At 44.4% G+C, this 19851-nt stretch overlaps 1 protein-coding gene across 2 annotated transcripts in view; it reads left to right on the plus strand.

Moving 5' to 3' along the window:
- The window catches only part of PCF11 (PCF11 cleavage and polyadenylation factor subunit), a 190569-nt gene that overhangs the window by 49028 nt on the left and 121690 nt on the right, over nt 1-19851 (plus strand). For both annotated transcript variants that reach the window (XM_068136301.2, XM_078768552.1), the window contains exons 5-7: nt 1533-1699; nt 7615-8427; nt 8791-8982. In XM_068136301.2, coding sequence (XP_067992402.2) covers nt 1533-1699; nt 7615-8427; nt 8791-8982 — 1172 coding nt within the window. The remainder of the gene's footprint in view (nt 1-1532; nt 1700-7614; nt 8428-8790; nt 8983-19851) is intronic.

Genomic DNA, 19851 nt, shown 5'->3' on the forward strand with positions numbered 1-19851 from the left:
GCTTATAAAAATGTAATATTACAAACACTGCAAATAAATTTGTGCAAAATAATTGTTTGCATTATGATTGGTGTAAATCATGACAACACAGCAACTCAGGTACAGTCATTATCCTCAGCTAAAATAAGCCCGCTCCTCAGTAACGACGTGTGGTGAGGCGAGCGCTGTGTGTGTGTGTGTGTGTGTGTGTGTGTGTGTGTGTGTGTGTGTGTGTGTGTGTGTGTGTGTGTGTGTGTGTGTGTGTGTGTGTGTGTGTTTAGGACTGAGAGCAACCACACACAGAGCAACCACACATTTACTGGTCAATAAATTACAACAACTAGTCAGACGTATGTTAGCGCAGGGAGCTACAGTCGGTCGATTAAAACAAGTTTTCTTTAAAATCACAAAACGACACCAAATCGAATTAGTGAAATACAATACGAATAGTAAAAATATTATTCATGAGATCTTTATGTAAATACAGTACAATATAATAATTAAATATACTACAAATCAATGTTGCTAAGAATCAGTGGTTGCTAGGATACGGCAGCATGCCAAAAACCGTTATAAATGACAATTTGAACATTCTAAGTGCACAATGTAATATTATATTACAGTACAATATAATACAAGTACAGTACAATATAATATTATTCATGAGATCTTTATGTAAATACAGTACAATATAATAATTAAATATACTACAAATCAATGTTGCTAAGAATCAGTGGTTGCTAGGATATGGCAACATGCCAAAAATCGTTATAAATGACAGTTTGAACGTTCGAAATAGAGTTTGATCGAGAGGTAGGTGGTGTGGTCATGCTGTTTGGTCGATTGATGTGTTTCAGGGTAAGATGTGAATGATTTAATGATATTATCATATTATAGAGTGTGTAAGGAAAGTTATAAATATATGATAACACATTAAATCCTATTGCAAGTAAAGTTGGGATAAGTGATGTTGCATTGATGGGTTGACTGACTGCCTGGACGCAACTGAGGTTGTGGATCCACTGATTTACCATCAATTGATGTGGATCCATGATCGAGGTTGTGGATCAGCCGTTTGGAGAGGTCCTGGGCTGAAAGGATTGAAACCTCGAGGAAGAACGGTGCCCAGCTGATGATCCATGCAGTCGGGAAACTAGTCAGTTGCTTACGGGTTAAAGTTCTTGCTTTAGGTGGAGAAACTGTGTTTGAGGTTTACAATTTAAATAAAGTTGAATATGGGATGTTGTAAAATTAACATCATTTACAACAATCCTTTAAATTATTTAAGTTTAGGAACAACCGATACTGTACAATTAAGTGTGTGTGTGTGTGTGTGTGTGTGTGTGTGTGTGTGTGTGTGTGTGTGTGTGTGTGTGTGTGTGTGTGTGTGTGTGTGTTAGTGTGTGTGTGTTAGAATTGTAAGGAACATAAATGAAAAAACGAGATGAGTGTGTGTGTCCGTGTCCTTTGAACTTTTGTTCCAAACTCACTGTTGTTCCTGACTTGCTTTCTTTTTCCTGCATCAATCCAGTGATGGCTCTTATGTTTTGCAGGAGGTATCGGCAGCCGTCCACAACAAGAATGATATCAAACTAGTATCTGTCGCCCCCTTCTTGTCGCAGCAACATTCGACAACAGCCATGTCTGCGAGAGACCCGAGACTGTCCAGCCGTGACCCACGCACGAACCGCAACGTGCTTCCTGTTTCATCTGTGCCTCGGTGAGGCTCGAGAAAGGACTGTACTTGTGATGGCCATGTTTCAAAAGGATTGGTGATTAAATTTTAATGATTGTATGACATGGACACACACACATACACACACCTGCCTACACCACATAAGTCCAGTTGGTAATACTGATTTGCGAGAAGCATATTTTCAGTATTTTGCGGATCTTTATTTGAGTTATTTCAGTCCCAAGTTCACTCGCTCCTCTACCCGCTGCCGTCCTGAATTATCTCGCCACCCACATGAGGACCTCAAATTCACATCTACTCGTTCCCTTCCCCATCTCCGTATTCCAACAGAACGAGGGAGCGGCCTATACAACCCCCTCCCTCGCAGTCCTGCCTTCACTGTGTACATTTCTGACCCATCATCCTCTTTAAAGAGTTGGGTTACGCGATCAAGTTCGGGTTATTTTGACCTTCGTATTTGTTTTATTTGAACCTACGAAAGAACATCCACGGTGGTGCATAATGACTTTTCCCGGAAGACGACACAACACATGTTTTTACATTTTCATCAACAATGGATAGTTTTTTTTATTGTGAGGTTAACCTTCCGCACATGGAAATCGAGCGGTTCAGCAAATTTGGGAGAAAAATACCCACGAGGTTAGAAATTTATGAGGAACAAACAATCAAACGAAGGCTCTTGTATATTGTCCTGTCTGAAGCTCCCTTTAAAACGGGAACCTCAGTGCCGGGAAATGGGAAGACTCAGGAAATAGACCGAACGATCTTTTATTAGTTATTTTATGGCTTTTTGTCCCCCGTCGCACCGCGGAGCGAAAGGGGGACTATGGTTTTCCCCTCCGTACGTGTGTGTGTGTGTGCGTCCGTGCTTGCGTGTGTGCGTCCGTGCATGCGTGCGTAAGCGAAGGACCGAATTCTAATTTGATGTGTGGGTGCAACCCACGTCAAAATCCAAGATGGCCACCGCCATGTATGTCTGGCGCCATGTATGTCTGAACCTTGTGAGCGGAATATCTTGAAAAATAAGCGAAGTACCAACTTCTAATGTGGTGTGTGGGTGTATCTAGGCATAAGGAAGAACGCTATTGAAAATTGTCGCCACGTCAAAATCCAAGATGGCCGCCACCATATATATGTCTGAACCTTGTGAGCGAAATATCTTGAAAAATAAACGAACTACTAACTTCTAATCTGGTGGGTGGATGTATCTACGCATAAGGAAGAACGCTATTGAAAATTGGGTCGCCACGTCAAAATCCAAGATGGCCACCGCCATTAATGTCTGAACCTTGTGAGCGGAATATCTTGAAAAATAAGCGAAGGACCAACTTCTAATCTGGTCTGTGGGTCTATCTTGGCATAAGGAAGAACGCCATTGAAAATTGGGTCGCCACGTCAAAATCCAAGATGGCCGCCACCATATACATGTCTGAACCTTGTGAGTGAAATATCTTGAAAAACAAGCATTCGGAGTAATGTGCTGCAATACATGTCCCCTACCGGCAGTCTGTCGTCCGGAAAACTGTTGGGGAAATTACCAAGGGTTATTTACCCACAGGTTCTGAATCGTTCCCAATCGCTAATTACCTCAGGACGGGCTCACCTGTGATTCGCACTTGGGACTTCGATTTATACACCTTGCAGACAGGTCAGCAGAAGGACGACAAAATAAGTTGTTGATAAAGAACCGTTCAAGTCGCTAAATATCAGTAATTTATATTTTCCGGTTCACGATCAATGATCGATGTGTATATATATGTTGCTCGGCTTGGCTCCGCCCCTCCCGAAAGCACGGGCTGTGTCGCGCTTTTGACGTTCAGGCTGAGGGCGCGCGGTGCGGCTTGAGGAGAACTCCAGAATAAACAAGATATATCCATTTTTAAAAATATTTTTGTTTAATTAACGATATCTGCCAAACCACGTTCCCTATCGCATATTCCAAAAGGACATTTTAGTAGACTGACATGCTGAACAGATCTGTGAAGTTTCCCCTCGATTGGATCACAAATGAGGGAGAGGCTCGGTCTTAAAGGTTGATGCTTAAAAACATCATAACTCTGAAACCATGTGACGCATGACGTCACGCTCGCTGACTTTTATGTTCGTCATGGGTATGTGATTTTGCCTGCAAAGTTTGGCCTCGATCTGTTCAGCCGTTGCAGAGAAAAAGGGGTTTTCGTGTTTTCACGAAAAACAATATGGCGGCCGAACCAAATGACCTGTGACGTCATAATTACCATTAAAATATTCTACAGACCGAGTCCCTCCTACGGTGAAAATTTGATCTCAATCGGTCCTATTATTGCAGAGAAATTAGTTTTTAAAGGAAATTAAAACTTAAAACGGCACTGAGTTAAGGATCATCAGAATTATCAGAATTCCCAAAGTTCAAAGTGCCATAACTTTGTCAAAAATGATCGAAACGTCGTGAAGTTGTTTGGGAACGTCGTGAAACGTCGTGAAATTACATGCGCAGCCCCTTTTATTTCCTCCCCTGTGGTCACGCCCATCGCACCCGAGCATCACTCCCACGGCATGACACTGGGCTCGGCCACATGCAGCTCTTGTGCGGACTTCACCCGTTGGCTTCACTCATTCGTGCGCATTCAGCCACACACCCTCCTGAGAAGATTCTTCATCCAGACCTCGTTACTTGGATTTGCTCCCCATTTGTGCCATGTCTGGATGGGTCCACGTACCTGGTGTCGATTGCCGCCTCCATCTGTTGACCGTGCCTCTCTTCTGGCTCTCCCAGCACCTCATTCCTTTCCCTGTATGGTTGCGTACACCTCGCACCTCAACACATCCTAGCTCTTCCTCTTCTGCTTCATTTTCTGTTTTTACTGGCACTTCCTCTGTTTTATTCTCCTCCATCTTTGTTTTATTTTCCCTCTGCTTTGCTGATATCTTTTTCTTTTCATCTCCCTCTTATTTTACTTTTACTCTCTTGTCACTGCTTATTTCTCTGTTTCAGTTGTCTTAATTTCACTGCCTCCTCCCCCACCTACTTTCCACAATGTCCCTCTTTACTCTCTCCTGTTTTGTCCTAATTTATTTTTCTACCTGTAGCTATTCTCGTAACCCCTCAAACGACTCCTCTAGCCTTGCTTGGCCAGCCACCAGTTTAATATTGGCTGAGTGTCCCATTAGCCTCCATCTAGGCTGACATTTGCTCCTGCATGACCCCCATTCTGTACTGGCCAGCTTTCATATTGCTTCCAATTCCTCCTGCTTGGCCTGACCAGCTTTGATTAATCAGCCCCCACATTCTGTAAGATGGCCATCAGGAGGTCCATGGGCCCTGGTGATGAAGGCCTACTGCCACTTTTCATGGGGCTATTGAGGGTTTCTGGGGCGTTTGTGGCTACCGAGTGGTAAATGAGGAGGGGGGGGGGGGGTGCAAATCCACTGTGTCCTCTCGTGCAAGGGTTCTCAACCTTTTTGCCTCCGTGGCCCCCCTGTGTCCAATAATATATTCCAGGGACCCCCAGGGCTAGGCCTAGGTAAGATACCCCTCCCCTTTTTTTGCTGCAATGATAAAAGTGCTTGCTTTCAAAACAAATCTTTATTAATTGAAAAAGTGGTTGCTGGTGCCTGTGCGACTACACTGCTCGATAGCTATCAGTAATCCAACAAACAGAACTTAACTTTATAAACTTAACAGCTTTTGTTAATTTCAGTTTACTGAGAGTGTGGTTAGCCTGCTTGTTAAACATGATGCATAAAAATTGGCACATCAGAACATGATACACATGTGTTAAACATGATGCACATAAATGCCCTCCCGTAGACCTCCTTAATGAGTGATATTGACCCCCTCCATGACATGACTCCCCCTGCCGTTGCCATAGTGAGCGGGTGTACTAGAACTATAAACTAACCGACGGAAGCATTATATGTTTTTAAGTCTATGGTATACATATAGTAGACATACTATATGGTAGACATGCGGCTGGGTCAATAATTTTCCCCTGCCATCTCACAAACCTTTGGCGGCACTCCACGTCCCCCTAGGGGTCCTCGGACCCCCATTTGAGAAACCCAGCTCGAGTGGACCATCCCTTTTCATCTCCCTTGGGGCCTTGGTGATATTGGTCCAATGCCCCTCCTCCACTGGGGAAAAGGGGCGACTCGCCATCGTGCTTTTGTACTAAGATCTTTCTTTTTCAATTTAAAATGAATTTCATATCCAATTTGTTTCAATTTTGATTTGAAGGGGCCTGGTGTTCCCCCTCAGTTCCAAATCCCACTCCTGACACCAATGTTAGTCATAGGATTCCAACCACAGAGGTAAACCACTAGGTGGGTAGGGGATGACAGGTCACCACTTCCACCTATAAAATTGGTTTAGGGGGAGGGGCAAGGGGGAGAGCTACTGGTGTTGACGAATCCACCTGTCGAAATGGCCAAGCAAACCTGACTGGCGTCACTCTTTCAATATGGCACCTTAAATACATTAGTTCGCAAATTATTCCTACGTACGTGTTTAATTGCCCAATTTACTAGATGACTAGATGAATTAACCAGATTAATTAACTATATCCCTCTGACAGATCGGGATCTCATTAAATGTTTATGACGATGCAAGGGAGGGGGAGAGAAAAGGAACACAATTGTATACGCAACAAATCAAACAACAGATTGAATGTTTTAAATATACCCAATGTGCCCTCGGAACGAACCTTAATATAATTTAATTATCAACCTTATGGGATAGTTAAGTTTACGTTGATAATTTTCAAAATAATCTAATCTTATTCATTCGTAGGGGAGCACGGGACTCATGCAGCAGGAGAAAACCAAGAGAGATTAGAGACTGGTGGAACCTGTCCGCAGGATCTTCACACGGCCGGTTCTCCTCAGCGCGATATCCACTCGCTCTCTTCTCTGCATTCTTCCTTAGGAACCACAGAGCCCTCAGGTCCACGGAGCACAGCACAATCTCACATCAGAACCACAAAGTCCTCAGGTCCACGGAGCACAGCACGATCTCACATCAGAACCACGGAGCTCTTTGGTCCACGGAGCATAGTGCAATCTCCCATCGGAACCACAGAGCTCTCGGGTCCACAGCACTGTGTGATCTCCACCCAGCGCAATCTCATCTGAATGCCACCTCCTCATCTGAATGCCACCTCCTCCTCTCTCACGTTCTTTCTTATCTCTGGCGGAGCCTGGATTATAGGCCTACGCTGAATGGCTGGGGAGGGGGTACCAGTAGTTTTCCATCAGACACCGTGCTAGCTACCAGCATAAGACCCCCTTATCTGGTAATGTCCCGATCCTTTCTCAGTTTTGCTCATGTTAGGATAATTGGAAAACAAATACAGATTTTTTTCATTGGGAATGTTTCAGTCTATGGAGGGGAAAGATGGGACTTGGTCACAAACACTAGTGGAAGGGAGGCAGGAGCGTCTAAACACCTCGATCAACACTGTCTCGCTAATTATGTCACACTTGTGCTGACTGCTGACATGCACTATGGAAGACCTATTGTAGACAATTAAGCCAATCCCATAACAGTACCTCTCCATTCTTGTGGTCTCTGATCCTGGTCGTTGTATCTGATCTAATGGTATCTGATCCTGATCTTTGCTAATTTTGGTTACAAAAACTGATGCCAACCTTCATTAAGAGATAGCTGATAAATAAGTAATCCCTGTCATTTTCAGAGCAATATATTAGACATTTTGATCCTAAATGTTGAATACATTCTCATTTTCACCCATTGTCAGACTTTCCTGTGGAATGTTTTATTTTTGATATTTTTATTGCTGGGATGATGTTGAAGTTGTCAAAGCTGGTTATGGGTTGTGTTGCATTCTTACCTCAGCCACCGAAGGTGGTTCATTTTGTATTGACAAAAATTCTAAATTCCATTTGCTCATTCTTTCTTCTTCCTTCTTTGTTTTGCTTCTGCCCTGCATTGTGATTCCCAGCGATCATGCTGCACCACCTGCAACATTGTCAGTCAAACCAGTGGCGAAGATTTTCGCGAACGAAATGCTGCAGTCATTGCACCCACAGTCTCAACCAGGGCCCTTTTCAAATGAGAACTTGTGTGACAGGATGTCAAGTAGTGGCATTATGTCACGTGTACCTGTCCGTGCGAGCACAGAGGTTAAAGGTCCTTGCAACGCACGTGCAACAGAGTCCCGGCGAGATGATCGTGACAGTGGCAAAAGTGAAAGCGGAATTGACTGTGGCACAAAAGAGGATGAACGGCGAGATCGTAAGGGGGGAAATGCTAACAGGCACCTGTCTCCTCGCAGAAATGTGTCCCTACAAAGTAAATCGGAGGCACAAGACAGGCAGAAGGGGCCATCTAGGGATCGCTCACATACCCGTTCACGTTCACCTCTGCATCGGAACCTTCGCCATTTTACACGTGCCACTGCATCAAGCCTTCATAATAAAGCCAATCGTTCTTCACTTCGTTCAACCCCTGCAAGTATTGGCTCACCACACCAAGGAGAAAATGTAAACACAGAGGTGAGAAAGCAGGGAGCGTCTTCACCTTCACATTTGACATCGGCGTCAGTCGATAGAAGACATGTAGGAAGTGCCCAAGATAATTCTGCTGGGCCAAGTGGAGTGAAGGGAGTGAGTAACAGGCGAAGGGCAGACAAGAGACCTTGTCGGGATGTGATCGGCATTGGCAAGAGCAGCGGCATATTACCTCTATCCAGAGGTGAAAAAGTGGATCCTTTGGAGAATACAAACCATGCACGTGGGAAAGGGATACGGAACAGGTGAGGTGGTGTAGTAACTTGGCATACTGGGTGATGGTCATCATGCTTTGTGAGAGTGCTTGTTGTACAATCAATTGTAATTGATGTGGTAGGAAGTGACACCAGTCGTATTGGAACTTTACTTTCTGTTAGATGTACAGTGAAATTAATTTTTGGGAACGTTTTGGCATTGGATAATTAGGTTTTTTAAACATTTGAATTATTTCAGAGATTCAAGGTTAGCATCATTCCATATGGAAAAAAACAACATTGTGTTGTGCCTTGGAATTTGTGTGCATTTTTCTTTTCTGTCACAAAACTGGAACTTGAAACTCACCTGTTAGGTTGTACATTCGCTTCTCTCATATTTCTCTACGCTGACAGGTTGCAGCACCGTAAGGTCAGAGGAAGATGCCTTGAACAGGATCCCTCAAAGGAGGGGCCCAAGGAGGGGCCCAAGGATGGGCAAATGGCGGAGGCGCAGTTCTCACCTGAGCCTTCTGGTGAGGATGAGCCGCCCCCGGATACTCACCCTCACAAGCGATTTCGTCGCTCTGCTTGGGAGCAAGTTAAAGGGTAAGTCAAATTTGAAATTGCTCTTACCTTACTCAGTCGTTTTCCATATAATTGTATTATACTAGTACACGCACTCTGTACGGCAGAGGCAGCAAGGGCCATGTCATGCTATCATCCTCTCGGGGTGGGGGGGGTGGGGGGGGGGGGGGGAATGAAGTTGCTACAACATCCATCGTGTGACCCTTAGTCCTCCTGTCAAGTTTGGTTGAGATTGGATAAGTAACGACTGGATGTATCGTGGTTAGACAGACATATACCAAGTTGTCTATATGATACGGCACTGGAAAGAGAAATGGTTTCCCTGCAATTTTAATGATGTTGTTACGCAGAGGGGTGAGCGGAGGGGGGAGGGTCATGAATCATGATGATTACATTTCTAGACATACAAGACGTGTGGCCTGTGAATAGATAAATCATTACATTAATTGATAAATGACAAGCAGTAAACTCTTATGCACAAGTGTTGCTTTCTGAACACAACAAACATTCCTTTTAAAATGTCATATTTTTATCATACAAAATAGGTAAATAGAGCATAAATACCATAAATATATGGTGCTCATCGGATTGCCCACATCAGAAACCACAGGAATCGACACTTTAATTAACTAAATACCAAAGATGTGTATACCTCAACAAAATATTTCTGGAGGGGCTGTGGGAAGCGAGCCATAGCTAACTTACCTATTCTCCTTACCGTACTACTCCCTTAGTTGCAAACACATTTTAAAAATGTACAATTCTTATGTACAGATTCTTCCTTCGGCTCATCGCTCCGATGTTCTGGGGCGGGAAGAGAATGGCTCCAAAACAACAAACAAGCAGTTGACCAATTCACCAATTTACAATTCACCAATTTCAAAATCAACCATCTGCCTGACCACGTCCCCAGTGGATGTCACCTGCTCGAGCTGTCAGCCCAGCCCAACTACCAATTTCAAAACTACCTGTCCAATGTCACGGGCTATCAGCCCTCCACAGCATGTATCAAGTCGCACGTGACCGAGTGGAACATTCCCACACACATGCACAGCAATAACCACAAGAACAATCATAATATTTCCTGCAAGGCCATGGCTTCACTCCTTACACACCGCAGGTGTGGCCCTCAACTCTGCAGTGGGGAGGTCCTGCACAAACAAGATGCCTCAGGCTGTGGTGCTCACAGTGCAAAAAAACAAGTCACACGACTTCACAACTCACCCTCCATCCCCCCCATTCCTTCAACTATGTGGCCCCTAGCAACCAAACAGCTCCTTTGCTGTACTTCTGCCGGAGAGGTTTATACACACACAGGCTTTCCTGGCTTCAGGCACTCTTGTAACAAAGAGATGCCATTTGTTGATATATGAGAGCTTGTGTGAAAGGGTATGAAAACATTTTGCGACCAAGGAGACACCTGCTGAATGGAGAAGGTGGATCAGACTCGGCAACGGTTGCTGGAGTGAGATGTGCATGGAAGAAGCTTCGGGAACTGAGTGGCGTGCTGACGAGGAGGGGAGTGTCGTTGAAGCTGAAGGGAAAGGTGTATGCTGCATGTGTGAGAAGTGCTATGATTTATGGGAGCGAGACATGGGTAATGAATGTAGAGCAGCAACGAAGGCTGGAAAGGGTGGAAATGCGAATGGTTCGGTGGATGTGCGGAGTATCGTTGAGAGAGAGGAAGACAAATGATGAATTGCAAAAGATGATGGGAATAGAGGCTGTGATTGATGCTGTGAAGAGGAACAGGTTGAGATGGTTTGGTCATGTGTTGAGGAAGGATGAAAGTGACCGGTTGAGAAGAGTGATGGAAATGAATGTAGAAGGAAGTGGAGGATGGGGAAGACCGAGAAATACTTGGCTAAAGGTGGTGGAAGAAGAAATGTGGGCAAGGGGGTTAACAAGGGGAGATGTAGAAAATCTGGCAAAATGGAGAAGATTGTCAAGGCTAACCTCCGTTCTAGCAAGGAAAATGGCCTTAAAATGCCTCTGGTTGTTTTTCATGTTAATGCAAGCTTGTGTTGGCTGGCTGCCTATCAAGGTTGAAGCTCGATTAGTTGCTTTAGATATCACAAAAGTTTTTGATAAAGTGTGGCACAAGAGTTTGCTCCAAAAGCTTCAGTTGTATCTGGGGTGATGCCTTCAATCATCTCGGCTTTCCTTGCAAATCGCAAAATGAAGGTGGTACTTGTGGGTCAATCTTCTACTTGCTCCATCCATTCTGGTGCTCCACGGGGCTCTGTCCTTGGGCCCACTCTGTTCTGGTTTATATCAATAATCTTCCTGATAATGTTCTGTCTCAGCTAGCCATGTATGCGGATGACTTCACTTTACTGCGCATCTGCTGATTCACTCAACACCACTCATAATGAGGTTGGAATTTCACTGGGCAATGATTTAGCGAATGTGTTGAAGGTGGGAAATGACTGGCGAGTAACCTTCAATGCAAACAAAACTAAATTGTTGTCCATGTCTCGCTCTGGAAACAAGTCTTTCTCTGCTGTGCATACGAGGTGTGTTCAAAAAGTATGTGACCTTAATTTGTCGTGCGTAAACAAATGAAGCTAGGGAATTCGTTGATTGGTGCACGTATGTAGGCGATCCTAATGCGCACGCGTGAATTTTTTCCCACCTGCTGAAGCTGTCATTCGACGGCAGACCGCCGATGAGTGAGGAAGTGTAAGTGAGCGCCGTCGGATTTTCGTTTTTGACAAAATGACGGAAAAACTTGAACAACGCTACTGCATCAAATTTTGTGTTAAGCTTGGCGATTCCCAAGTGGAAACGATCCGCAAGATTCAACAGGCCTTCGGAGACGAAGCAATGAGCACCACACAGATAAAGGAGTGGTACAACCGCTTCAAAGATGGCCGCACATCAGTGGAGAGTGAAGCACGTTCGGGTAGGCCCTCAACAATCCGAAATGAGATCGTCATTGACCAATTGAGGACCCTGGTGATGCAGGATTGTCGAATCACGATCAGAGAACTTGCAGATGAGGTGGGCGTCAGCATTGGATCCGTTCATTCCATTATGAAGGAGGATTTGGGCTTCAGGAGAATCTCAGCGAAGTTCGTACCAAAGCTGCTAACAATTGAGCAGAAGCAACTCCGTTTGGAGATCGCACAGACATGCTGGAGACTGTGAACAGCGATCCCAGCTTCCTCAACACAGTGATCACTGGCGATGAGTCCTGGGTTTATGGGTACGACCCAGAAACCAAGTTGCAGTCATCACAATGGAAGCATCCAACATCCCCGAGGCCAAAAAAAGCAAGGCAGGTCCGCAGCAATGTCAGTCATGCTGACCGTCTTCTTCGACTCCAGTGGCGTGGTTCATCACGAGTACGCACCACACGGCACAACCATCACCAAGGAGTATTACCAAGAGGTTCTGCGTCGCCTTCGTGACGCTGTGCGACGCAAACGGCCGGACCTGTGGGCAGCGGGCAATTGGCAGCTCCATCACGATAACGCACCCGCCCATTCTTCACATTTGATAGAGTTTCTTGGCCAAACACAACACACCTGTGCTTCGTCAGGCTCCCTACTCTCCCGACATGGCTCCGTGTGACTTCTGGCTTTTCTCCAAGCTGAAAATGCCCCTGAAAGGGACCAGATTTCAGTCCAGAGAAGACATCATGCGGAATGCGACGGACCAGCTGCGCGCCATCCCAAAAGAGGCGTTCCAGCGCTGCTTCCGACTGGCAGAACCGTTGGGAGAAGTGTGTGGCAGCCTAAGGGGACTACTTTGAAGGAGATTAGTGTAAGTTTGTTGTATCTGGATACGAGTATTTTTTATTAACAAAGGTCGGATACTTTTTGAACACACCTCGTATGTGGTCTTTAACCTTGACAGAGTCATCTGAGCTTTGGCGTCTTGGTCTGGACATCTCCTCTAACCTCCATTGGGATAGGTTCATTTCTGGTATTGCTAAGAGTGCATCCAATCGAGTTGGTTGTTTTTATCGAGTGCAGAGGTATTTACCTCCTGATGCTGTTTTGTACCTGCATAAGGCAACTATACATCCCGTCATGGAGTCGTGTTGCCACATTTGGGCTGGAGCACCAGCCTGTCACTTATCTTTACTTGATAGGCTCCAGAAACGCATTGTCAACCTGGTTGGTGCGGAGATGAGTTAAACTCTTCAGCTGCTCTCACCGTAGGTCAGTTGCCACTCTTGGTTTGTTCTACAGATATTTTCATGGTAAATGTTCTGTTGGAATTTCTAACTTGGTTCCTCCCGTACGAGTGTTTGAACGCAACACTCAGTCTGCCATCTCTGCACCCCCATACACTATAGCTGATCCAAAGTGCAGAACGAAAGGACATGCAGGTAGTTTTATCGCTTGTGATGTTTCGCTCTGAAATTCACAACCTGCAACGTATGATCTCGTCAGCTTTAAGAGGAATGTCAATTCCTTCGTTCTAATATTTGCGGTTTCATCACGTTGTCTTGGATGTATTTTTTTTCTTTTTAACCCTCGCCGGAGGAGAGGGTATTGTATTTGGGAGATACATTGAGGAGATAATCACCAGTGGGCTCCATGTTGGCTGGGCCTCGGAGAAACTCAGCCAATGAGATTGAGACGATAACAAAATTCCCCAAGGTATGAGTTCTTAGGAATTAACTGTAAACATGATGTCCACCCCTGTGGAGACACCCAGCGAGTAGAAATCAACTGCATGACATCAAAGGTCGACCTTGAGATAACTTAGACTGGTTCTGACGTGAGACATAAGGCTAACTGCAGTGTGTAGATTTAAAACCTAACTCGTTACAAGTCTGCTCTTTAGTGGCATATACTATTTGGAGAGTATATAAGTTATTTTGTTACTATTTACTAGTTAATCTATTCAAATTACACAATACATATTTTAATCAATCAGATGAAGCCCAGTATGGTGAGGCTCCTGTGTAGATAAAAAGTAATACTGGTTAGCTTTATTTATGTATTTATTTATCCAAACAGGATACAATTCACCATACTTCCAATGGGCGAAGAATACTCCAATTAAAATTCACTTTAAAGGGAAAGACATCTGGTTTTCATCATGGACCCCACCGTGGGAGTGTTTCTTCCTGCAGTATGCCAGGGTCTTTCTAACTGGCTTCCCAAATGATTTTTAATCTTGGTTTTATTTACAACCAAGATCGAACACAAGTTTTGAGAAATGGATTAATAATAAAACCACCACAAAGGGGTGGACAGAGAGAAGGAAGGGGGGAACAGGGAGAAGGAAGAAGGGGGCATGGGGGGGGGGGCATAGAATTAGACTAGTAAAAGGATGGAGCAGGAGTTTAGATGGGGGGGAAGTGGGGAGTGGGGAAGGAAGCATATAGAATGGGAAAGACTGCTTTTCACAACAATCTTGTTGCACGTTTAATATTCGGGACTTCTAGGTGAAGGGTGGGTCAAAAATCTGTCTATCTAAACAGCCGCACTGTGTTTGGACTATCGTATATATGTACAGTCATGTGAAAAAGTAAGTACACCCCATGTAAAGTTTTGACTTTTTCAACATATTTCAACATACAGCTATTTGATCTTCATTTCAACAATATTGACAGATAAAGGTGATATAATATAACAAATATCATGAAACATTTACATTTTGTAGTCCATTGTATAATTTAAATAAACATAAATGCAAATTTCGCATGTGGAAAAAGTAAGTACACCCATGGCTCTAATAGGGGGTATTGCCCCCTTTGGCAGAAACAACCTCAAGTAGGCGTTTCTTATAACTGTCTACCAGTCTCTGACATCGACTGGGAGAAATTTTTGCCTACTCCTCCATGCAGAATTCTTTCAGCTGTGCGATGTTTGAGGGGTTTCTTGCATGCACAGCTCGTTTCAAATCCCCCACAACATCTCGATGGGATTTAGATCCGGGCTTTGACTTGGCCATTCCAGAACCCTCCATTTCTTTCTTTTCAGCCATTCCTTGGTGGATTTACTGGTATGTTTAGGGTCATTGTCATGTTGTAAGGTCCACCTTCGGTTGAGCTTCAACTTACCGACAGATGGCCTCACATTATCCTCAAGCACCCTCTGGTGCAATGAAGAATTCATAGTGGATTCTATGATGGTGAGCTGCCCAGGCCCTGATGCAGCAAAGCTGCCCCAAACCATAATATTTCCACCACCATGCTTTACAGTTGGTATCAGGTTCTTGTGGTCAAATGCTGTCTTTGGTTTTCGCCAAACATGTCTTCTGGTACTGTGGCCAAATAGCTCTACCTTTGACTCATCTGTCCAGAGCACATTGTTCCAGAAGTGCTGGTCTTTGCCTCGGTGTTCATTGGCAAACTTTAGTCTTGCCCTGATGTTCTTTCTGGACAGCAAAGGTTTCCTCCTGGCACACCTCCCATGTAGATCAAATGTGTGCAGCCTCTTTCTAATGGTAGACTCGGGCACTTTAACATCAACAGTGGCAAGAGCTACCCGTAGGTCCCGTGATATCATTCTGGGGTTCTTAGAGACTTCTTTCAGCATGTTGCGGTCTGCTCTCGGGCTAAACTTGCTGGGGCAGCCTGGCCTGAACAAGTTGGCAGTTGTTTGGAATCTTCTCCACTTGTAGATGATTTTCCGGACAGTCGAATGATTGATTTCAAATTGTTTGGAGATCTTTTTAAATTCCTTCCCAGACTCGTAGGCATCCATAACCTTCTTTCTGAAGGCCTCAGAGTGCTCTTTTGATCTAAGCATGGTGACGCTGCACACTTCAACAACAAAGAGCAAACCAAACTCAATGTCTGAGGTTTAAATAAGAGAGGTTCCTCCAAGATCCTCTCTAACCATGTTCTAATCATTTGCACCTGAGCTGGTGCACCTGATTCTAATTTTAGGTATTTGAAGTAGTGATAAATGTAGGGGTGTACTTACTTTTTCCACACGCGAAATTTGCATTTATGTTTATTTAAATTATACAATGGATGACAAAATGTAAATGTTTCATGATATTTGTTATATTATATCACCTTTATCTATTAATGTTGTTGAAATGAAGATCAAATAGCTGTATGTTGAAATATGTTGAAAAAGTCAAAACTTTTACATGGGTTGTACTTACTTTTTCACGTGACTGTATGTATGTACGTGTGCTGTATTAATTAATTGGTGGGTGGACCCTTGGAGGATTGGCGCACACCCATTGGCTGGATAGCCTTCTCCCCACTCCTCTGTCTCCCCCACTCCTCTCTTTCCTCACTAAAAAGGCTTACCCTTGGCCAGCCCACTTTCACCTCGCTGGAGTCTTTTACTTTCACTTAATCCACCGTTTTGTTTCAGCCTGCTCAAAAATGCCTTGCCTTGTTAACAGGATGTAATCTTACAGACCAATTGAAATATATCGTACTAAATACACAATTTGGTCTGTCTGTCTGACATTTTTGACCGTGTTACATTCCACCCGCCTTTAGAGGCCATTTTTCCCCACAGAGCAGGGGTTGGCCTTTTTTGGGCACCATGGTCCCTTTTTGAAGCAATGTTTTATGTCCGAATGCCCTTCCTGCTGCCAACTCTGTTAGTCGCCTCTTGTGACACACAGGGAACTAGCACTGAACTGTTACTCAATTTGCCGACCTCGGAAGTATGACAGGCTGAGTCAACCCCCTTGGCGTTAATTCAGCGATCGACCGGGATTCGAACTCAGGATCCTAGGATCCCAAGCCGGCACCCTAACCGCTAGGCCAACATCAGGCAGGATGTACTCTCACAAACCAATTGAAATATATTGTGTTAAATACACAATTTGGTCTGTCTGACATTTTCGACCGTGTTTCATCAATCAGGTCGTTACTTATTCAATCGTAACCAAACCAAACTTGACAGGACAAAGAGTCGCAATGAAGGTTGTGGCGACTTAATCACCCCCCACCCCCCATAAACCTTCCCCCTCCCTCCCCCCGGGGTTTTTCCCCGCCAAGGGGGTTGCATGTTGAGGTGTATATCCGTATTAAGATAGCTGATCTTGGCGTTTTTCAAAGGCACCTGTTAATATCAAAAGTAACAAGCATTCTGAGTATTGCGCTGCAATACATGTCCCCTACCAAAGTTCAAAGTGCCATAACTTTGTCAAAAATGATCGAATATGCAAATTATGCACGGTTGATGCTGGTTTTCAAACTTGATCTGAGGTATGCTGAGACACGTGTGTCACGCCTCGCCTCGTTGATAAGCCCGCAAGGTCGCTCCGTGGAGCGGCCTGCACGTATTGCACTGTGTGATTTATATAAATTATTACCAACTCACGGTCTGAGGTACTAGCGATTCAAGAGATATCCATTTTTTTTTTTTTTCCGTTTAATTAACGATATCTGCCAAACCGCGTGCCCTATCGCAAATTTCAAAAGGACATTTTAGTAGACTGACATGCTGAACAGATCTGTGAAGTTTCCCCTCGATTGGATCAAAAATGAGGGAGGGGCTCGGTTTTAAAGGTTCATGCTTAAAAACGTCATAACTCTGAAATCATCAGTAATTTATTATATTTTTCGGTTCACGATCGATGTGTATCTATATATGTTGCTCGGCTTGGCTCCGCCCCTCCGGAAAGCGTGCTGTGTCGCGCTGTTGACGTTCACGAGACGAGGCTGAGGGCGCGCAGTGCGGCTTGAGGAGAACTCGAGAATAAACAAGAGATATCCATTTTTAAAATATTTTCGTTTAATTAACGATATCTGCCAAACCACGTGCCCTATCGCAAATTCCAAAAGGACATTTTAGTGCTGAACAGATCTGTGAAGTTTCCCCTCGATTGGATCAAAAATGAGGGAGGAGCTCGGTTTTAAACGTTCATGCTTAAAACCGTCATAACTCTGAAACCATGTGACGCATGACGTCATGCTCGCTGACTTTTTTGTTCGTCATGGGTATGTGATTCTGCCTGCAGAGTTTGGCCTCGATCTGTTCAGCCGTTGCAGAGAAAAAGGCGGTTTCGTTTTTCACGAAAAACAATATGGCGACCGAACCACGTGACCTGTGACGTCATAATTACCATTAAAATGTTCTACAGACCGAGTCCATCATATGGTGAAAATTTGATCTCAATCGGTCCAATTATTGCAGAGAAATTGGTTTTTAAAGGAAATTAAAACTTAAAATGGCACTGAGTTAAGGATCATCAGAATTATCAGAATTCCCAAAGTTCAAAGTGCCATAACTTTGTTAAAATGATCGAAACGTCGTGAAGTTCGAACTTGACCTGTAACTTATCATGAGGAAACCATGTACCAAGTTTGAAATCATTAGCATTAAGCGTTTAGAAAAAAAGTCCGGAAAACTGTTCTTTGCGTGATGGACGGACGGACAGACTGACGGACTGGCGGACTGACGGACTGACTGACTGACTGACTGACTGACGGACTGACGGACTGACTGACGGACTGACTGACTGACGGACTGACTGACTGACTGACTGACGGACGGACGGAGGGACGGCGTGCAAACCTATAGTCCCCTCCGGTGTGCACCGGTAGGGGACTAACAAGCATTCTGAGTATTGCGCTGCAATACATGTCCCCTACCGGCAGTCTGTCGTCCGGAAAACTGTTGGGGAAATTACCAAAGTTCAAAGTGCCATAACTTTGTCAAAAATGATCGAAACGTCATGAAGTTCGAACTTGATCTGTAACTTATCATGAGGAAACCATGTACCAAGTTTGAAATCATTAGCATTAAGAGTTTAGAAAAAAAGTCCGGAAAACTGTTCTTTGCGTGACGGACGGACGGACAGACAGACAGACGGACGGACAGACGGACGGAGTGCAAACCTATAGTCCCCTCCGGTGTACATCGGTAGGGGACTAATAACATAGCATTGTTCTTGCTACAAAAAGTATTAATACAAATAATATCCCCCTCCCCAACGGATTTTTCCTCCTTGGACAAACATCTTGTCAATGTGAAAAAATAGCTTATCGTGGCGTTTTGTGGGGACACGCCTATGAATAATCGTTTTTAAAGCCACTTTTCCCCGCTAGAGCTGGGGTTAGCCTTGTGGGCCCCATGACAATCATGGTTCCCTGTTTAAGGCAATGTTTTTATGGCCGGATGCCGGTGACACCAACCCTTAGTCGCCTCTAACGATGCGCAGGGATACGGTGTACTTATTCTAAATCGGGGAACACACCGGGATCATTCATCCCAGCAAGCTAGTACTCGATTTGCCGACCTCGGAAGGATGACAGGCTGAGTCAACCCCCCTGGCGTTAATTCAGCGATCAACCGGGATTCAAACTCGGGATCCTAGGATCTCAGGCCTGTGCCCTAACCGCTAAGCCAACACCAGGCTCTGTGGGGACACGCCTACCAGAAGTAAAAACTATTATAAAGCATAAACGTGTATGGTTACCTTTTTAAATGGTCGCTACTGCTGTTTAACACTAAATTTAAACAAATTTGGAGGAATCCCGACAACCATGAGGCAATCTATGCTAAGCACATCGACGAATGAACCTGAATGTAGATCTACTGTAATCTAGAAACCCCACAGAGGTTAATAACACGACCCTTCCTGTTGCTTCTGTGGGGATTAAGTGTAAATCTGGAGTGAAATTGCATATAAAGACCGAAAGTCTAACAGTGGCCTTATCCGGGCTTGTTTGATACTTTAGTTGAAGAGGATAGTATGACCTGCGTGGTGATACCACTTAGCAAATACTGTAAGTATTAAATTATTTTGAAGTACTCTAAGTCTCTAAGCTATCTGTCACCATGGAAAGAAGAGATTGCATTGAGACACTGGCTTATTCTATATGTTAGTCAGTTAGTCAACACTATATCAAAATGACCTCATCACCATCCCGACACACCACTGTGTGTTATGGAATGAGGTGTTTTATGGCGGCCAGAGTTAAAATCCTGCCACCAACCTCCTTGA

This window comes from Myxine glutinosa, chromosome 14 (assembly GCF_964187855.1).
Source record: "Myxine glutinosa chromosome 14, kmMyxGlut1.1, whole genome shotgun sequence".
NCBI lineage: Eukaryota > Metazoa > Chordata > Myxini > Myxiniformes > Myxinidae > Myxine > Myxine glutinosa.